Genomic DNA, 6,129 nt, shown 5'->3' with positions numbered 1-6,129 from the left:
CTCCTGGAATCTTTCTTTTGTTGCCACATCAAAATAGGCCCAGTGGTAATCAGTTACACCATACTGAATAAGTAGGGTAATGGAAAGAAGGGCTGATGCTCTTAAAATGACTCTTGGAAGGTGCCATGTTGGAGCCAGCTCATACAGGTTCATGAATGCCGATAGCTGTATGTGGTGGCTCACATCCATAATCCCAGCTTTTAGGAGTCTAATGCAGGATGGAGGGTTCAGGGCCAGTGGGCTACATACATAATTGTGATCCTGTCTCAAAAACAGGGAAGGGAAGAGTCCATGGTAAGAGTATTTTCAGAAATCAGCAACATTACAAACCAGTCCTCTACACATTAGTTGTTGTACACCTATTTCAAATATTCATGGGCAAGGGGTGTTTTGCGTTTGTGTGTGGCTGGGGAATTGAACCCCAGCTGGGCCATGTGAGTGACTTTACTATGAAACCATCTTCCCAGCCCTTAAGAATAAATTTCCCATGTAGCTGATGGACATTTGATCCTAATTAGAGAAAGCCTCCAGCTTTGCAAACATCTTTTTTTAAAAAATAACTTTAAAGCTGGGTATGGTGGCGCACACCTTTAATCCCAGCACTCGAGAGGCAGAGGTAGGGTCACCATGGCTTACCTGTAAAGACTTAAGGATCCATGTTCCACATCCCAGATCCCATGTAAGCCAGACTCACAAGGTCCCACATGTGCGCAAGGTGGCCCAAGCATTTGGCATTTGCAATGGCTGGAGGCCCTGGCATGCCAGTTCTCCCTCCCTCTCTCATAGTAAAAATAATAATAAAGCCAGGCGTGGTGGTGCAAAAACTAATCCCAGCATTTAGGAAGATCGCTGTGAGTTGGGTGGATTCTGGTGGTGTGGAAAAGGAGATGGTTGTGACCCCTGTGGTTGCGGCCTCCGTAGCTTTGGTACTGTATTGCAGGCCTCTCTATCCAGCAGCAGGAGGCGCTCGTGCGCAGCGTGGCGGCGCTCTAGTCGTGGTTTCTCTGGCCTCGCTGGCCACCGTAGTTGGAGGCATTCAGTCCCGCGGAACAGCGCCAGCTCCATGAGCATCGCCTGCCGGGCCAGTCATGATGCGTCTTCCGGAGCTCGCAGTTTTTGATCTGGGTGAGGAACGGCCGGGAGTTTCGTAGTTTGCTCTCCTTTTCTACTCCCTAGTGATAGCTAAATCCCTGCGCTCCCTTCACCCTCTCGCAGATTACACGCTCTGGCCTTTCTGGGTTGACACGCACGTAGACCCCCCGTTCCACAAGAGCAGGTGAGACAAATAGGAAGGACTGGGGCCAGCAGGAACCTTCCGTGAGCTGAGCGCTCTCTCGCCCTCTCCAGTGATGGAACTATACGAGATAGGCGGGGTCAGAACGTCCGACTGTACCCGGAGGTGCCCGAGGTCCTGGAACGATTGCAGGGTCTTGGGGTGAGCGTCGCAGCAGCTTCACGGTAAGAATGATTGACAGCGATTCTGTTAATGCCGATACATACATGCATGAGGAACTTCGTGTCAGTCCGTGGGTACCAAAAGTTAGTTGCAAAATTGCAAGTATTTGCCTGCTTTTTCTAATTTCTAATGGACATTTTAGCTGTTAAACATCAGCTCAGCAACAGCTATGCCAGAATCTGTGGAGTTGAATAAGGGTGGGGGATGTCTATCCCTCCTCAAAAAGCAGGAAATTTGTGTGGCCCCCGCCCCAGGTTATACTTCATATACACCCCTGGCCCTAAACTCACTTAACTTCGTCTGTTACACCTTATGCAGGACAGGTGAGATAGAAGGAGCCAAGCAGCTACTAGAACTCTTTGACCTTGACAGATACTTTATTCATCGGGAAATCTATCCAGGCAGCAAGGTCACACACTTTGAGAGGTAGGTAGGAAGAGATAAGGGAAGGAGAGTATCAGAGAAAGGAGGTGAACCAGTTTGTCAATTGGATTACCTCGCCCTATCTTTCACAGGTTGCAGCAGAAGACTGGAATTCCTTTCTCCCAGATGGTCTTCTTTGATGATGAGAATCGAAATATTGCAGATGTGGGCAAACTTGGTACTGATGTGTGGTGAGGGCAGCCATAGGGAGGGCTTATTAGGAGAAACGGTTCCTGGGTGTGTGGGTAGAGGTAGGTGATAAATTCAGGATGAATGATCTGCATGAAGTGGAGAATGAGTCCTGAAGCCAGGTGAATTGTGATTTCTTTTTCTTCTAGGTGTTACCTGCATTCATATCCAGAATGGAATGAGTCTTCAAACCCTAATTCAAGGGTTAGAGATGTTTGCAAAGACCCAAGCTGGGTCCTGAGACCCAAACCTGTGGATAAGCATCATTTGAGGTCTCAAACTGAAATCAAAAAGGCATTTTCAAAAAGCCAACTTTGTGTTGGAGAGATGGCTAAGTGGTTAAGGTGTTTGCCCAATAAAGCCCAACAACTCGAGTTCAGTTTCCCAGTACCCATGTAAAACCAGATGCACAAAGTAGTGCATGCATCTGCAGTCCCTTTGCTGTGGCTGGAGGTCCTGATGCACCCATTCTGTCTGTCTCTCTGTGCTTGCAAATAAATAATTTTTTTAAAGCCAGGCGTGGTAGTGCACATCTTTAATCCCAGCACTCAGGAGTCAGAGAAGTAGGAAGATCACTGAATTGTGAATTCAAGGCCAGCCTGGGCTAGAGTGAGACCCTACCTTGGGGGGGGGGTCATTGTCCGATGCATTTATAATTTTATTAAAAAGCGTTTCTGTGCCAGTCAAGATTTCACACACTGTGTGGGTTATTTCTAGGGTGTGACCTTGGACTGGCTGTCCTAAGGTATCCAGACTAGAGTGTGAAAAATTGAACTGCCCAAGACTGATTTCCTCACCTGGAAACTGTCCCCTTCCCTGACTTCTGTAAAGGGTATGAACTCCCATTGCTTCATACTAGCTGCACACTTCCCTGCAAGGAATAAAAATCAATAGTGTATGGGTGGAGGCGGCTTATTTATTTATTTATTTATTTAAGAGAGAGAATGGATGTGCCAGGTCCTCCAGCCACTGCAAACGAATTCCAGATGCATGCGCCACTTTGTGCCTCTGGCTTACGTGGGTCCTGGGGAATCGAACTGAGGTCCTTTGGCTTTGCAGGCAAACGCCTTAACTGCTAAGCCATTTCTTCAGCCTCGGGGACAGCTTTTTTAAGAGGGGACACCATCCTGGGCCAAGTGGCTCTGGACATGTGACAGCAAATTTTAAATTTTGTCAGAAATGAATATACATTATATTTGGGGGGTGTGAGATGGGGTTGTGGATTGAACCCAGGACCTTACACATGGTAAGCAGGTTCACTACCACCAAGCTATATCCCCAGACCTATGTCATGCTTTTGATGGCTAGACCTTTTTGATGGCTAGACCTATGTCTGTCTTCTTGCTCCCTACAATAAAGATCCTCTTGCTGGCTGGGACATTCTAAGGAAGAAAAATCATTTCTCTAATTTTTAAAGATCCTTTAGGGAAGAAAGTGCAACCTATCAGCTTGAGGCCGTTAAGGCAGGGAAACACTTTGTGTGAGATGAGAAAGTTGGGATGGGCTTGCCACCTGAATCCTTGGCAATCCCCACCCACCCCATTCTCAGGGACATTGACTCTGTAGGTGAACCACAGGAGGTGGCCCAGCAGATGTCAGAAGTTCTTTCCTTCTGAGTGCTGGAATTAAAGGTATGTGCCACCACACCCAGCCTAATTTTATTTATTTATTTATTGGTTTTTCGAGGTAGGCTTTCACTCTAGCCCAGGCTGACCTGGAATTCACTATGTAGTCTCAGGGTGGCCTTGAACTCACAGCGATCCTCCTACCTCTCTGCCTCCAGAGTACTGGGATTGAAGGCATGCGCCACCACACCCAGCTAGTGTACTTTTTACACATCTGCCTGCCGGGCCAGGTACACAGACAGGGCTGTTGTCTTAAGGACTTGAGAAGGTGAGAGATTATTCCACATATGTCCAGCCATAAACGACCCAGGCAAGAAGGCTGCTGCTGCTGCAGCTGTGGGGGTTGCCAACTGCATAGCAACAACATCTGGTTTACAGAGTGGGGACTGAGCCAGGCACAAAGAGAACTGCTGTGAGTTTGAGGCTACTCTGAGACAACAGAATGAATTCCAGGTCAGCCTGGACTAGAGCGAGACCCTACCTTGAAAACTTAAAGATAAAAGGGGGACTGAAACCAAAGCCCAGTCTGTTCCACTTAGCAAGCTGTTACTGTTTTGGGGCTGTAAATGCAAGCAGCAGGCCTCCTTTTCAGGTAGCATTGATATGCTGTGGTAATGAGCCCATCAGGCAGGACACCTTTCAGTTCTTTGCTAGAACAAACTAGAATTCAGTATCAAAGGCCAAGGATGGCTAGAAGTTGCTGAGGCTTTACAGACTAATGTATTTCCAAAGCAAATAGACAAGCAATGAAACTGGCCACCTGGGTATTCTGAGCAGTCTAGATTTGTCTTCCCGCTGTTGCCTTAAAGTGCCAAATGCAGAACTGAAGGAGTATAGCTTTGGGAGTTCTGCTGAGGTGATCATATTACTTTGTCTGAGAAAGAGGCTCATTGCTCTCCCATCCCCATCTGAACTTTGAAAGATTTTTATTTTTTGTGTGAGACGGTCTCATATAGCTGAGACACGCTCAAACTCCACTTGTAGTGGACACTGGTCTTGATCACTTGGTCCTCCTGCCACCACACACAGCTGAAGGGATGTTGCATGCAGGAGCACCTGGGTTCTCTTCTCTTTGAGTACTTCTGTTCTCAATAAAATTGGGTAGATGGGCTGGAGAGATGGCTTAGAGGTTAAGGCGCTTGCCTGCAGAGCCCAACGACTGGCATTTAATTCCCCAGTACCCACGTAAACCTAGATACACAAAGTGGCATATGTGTTTGGAGTTCATTTGCAGTGGCTGGAGGGGCCTGGCACTTCCATTTTCTGTCCATCCCCTCCAGTGCTGGGATTAAAAGCATGCAACGCCACGCCTGTCATCTCTCCTTGAGAATAAATAATTGGGTAAATAGATCCCTGGTATCTACTATGTCTTATCTACACTTGAGATCCTTTCCCCTGCTTCTTACAACCTGTTTAAAGCAATAAATAGTAATGAACTAAGAGCTGGGTATGGTGCATACCTTTAATCCTAGCACTTGGGAGGCAGAGGTAGGAGGAGTGCCATGAGTTCAAGGACAGTCTGAATAGTGAATTCCAGGTCAGCTTGAGCCAGAGTGAGACCCTACCTTGAAAAACCAAAAAAGGAATGAAAAAAAAAAATGGAGCTGAAACAGAATAAATGGTATTTCCAATATTTCAGGCAAGAGCCTTAACTGCTGCACAGTCTCTGCAGTCCCATTTCCAATATTTCAACCTATGTTCAGGGCTGTTTTGCATTGCAGTTTGGTTTGTTGTAGAATTGCCTAATGCTGAGGTTAAGAAAATTACTATCACTTATCTTAGAAGCATGTGGATAGCTGGGCATGGTGGCAGGTGCCTGTAGTCCAGCGCTGGAGACTGAATTCCAGACCAGCATGAGCCACACAGGAAGTTCTAGGTTAGCCTGGGCTTCATAGCAAGACCCTGTCTCAAGAAAGAAATAAGGAAGCCGGGCGTGGTGGCACATGCCTTTAATCCCAGCACTCGGGAGGCAGAGGTAGGAGGATTGCCGTGAGTTTGAGGCCATCCTGAGAATACAGAGTAAATTTCAGGTCAGCCTAAGCTAGAGTGAGACCCTACCTTGAAAAACCAAAAAAAAAAAAAAAAAAAAAAAAAAAAAAAAAGCAGCAGCAGCAAATGAAAAGAAAGGAAGAAGCTGGAGAAATGACTTAGTGGTTAAGTCACATGCCTGTGAAGCCTAAAGACCCAGGTTCAATTCCCCAGTACCCACTTAAGCCAGATGCATAAGGTGGTGCAGGTGTCTGGAGTTTGTTTGCAGTGGCTAGAGGCCCTGGTGTGCCCATTCTCTGTCTCTATCTGCTTCTCCCTGGCTCTAATAAATAAATAATTTAAAAAAAAATTTTTTTTTTGCCAGGTGTGGTGGCACACAGTTAATCCCAGCACTCGGGAGGCAGAGGTAGGAGGATCACCATGAGTTCGAGGCCACCCTGAGAATAT

General features: G+C 46.8%; 1 protein-coding gene across 1 annotated transcript; it reads left to right on the top strand.

The window, feature by feature from the left end:
- The first annotated feature begins 1,021 nt into the window (after positions 1–1,021).
- LOC101616738 (magnesium-dependent phosphatase 1) lies at positions 1,022–2,499 on the top strand. Its single transcript, XM_004661829.2, has 6 exons — positions 1,022–1,125; positions 1,216–1,276; positions 1,348–1,458; positions 1,775–1,882; positions 1,972–2,057; positions 2,218–2,499. Exons 1-6 carry the CDS (start codon positions 1,089–1,091, stop codon positions 2,307–2,309), a joined length of 495 nt encoding a protein of 164 aa, XP_004661886.1. The 5' UTR covers positions 1,022–1,088; the 3' UTR covers positions 2,310–2,499.
- Positions 2,500–6,129: the final 3,630 nt, after the last annotated feature.

This window comes from Jaculus jaculus, chromosome 7 (assembly GCF_020740685.1).
Source record: "Jaculus jaculus isolate mJacJac1 chromosome 7, mJacJac1.mat.Y.cur, whole genome shotgun sequence".
NCBI lineage: Eukaryota > Metazoa > Chordata > Mammalia > Rodentia > Dipodidae > Jaculus > Jaculus jaculus.
This window is presented reverse-complemented; position numbering and strand designations above follow the sequence as displayed.

Excerpts from the sequence above, each read along its gene's own strand:
- LOC101616738 (XM_004661829.2), top strand. The coding sequence starts at position 1,089 with ATGATGCGTCTTCCGGAGCTCGCAGTTTTTGATCTGG. Across the intron at positions 1,277-1,347 it reads CCCCCGTTCCACAAGAGCAG|TGATGGAACTATACGAGATA; the intron begins GTGAGACAAATA and ends CGCCCTCTCCAG. Across the intron at positions 2,058-2,217 it reads TGCAGATGTGGGCAAACTTG|GTGTTACCTGCATTCATATC; the intron begins GTACTGATGTGT and ends TTTTTCTTCTAG.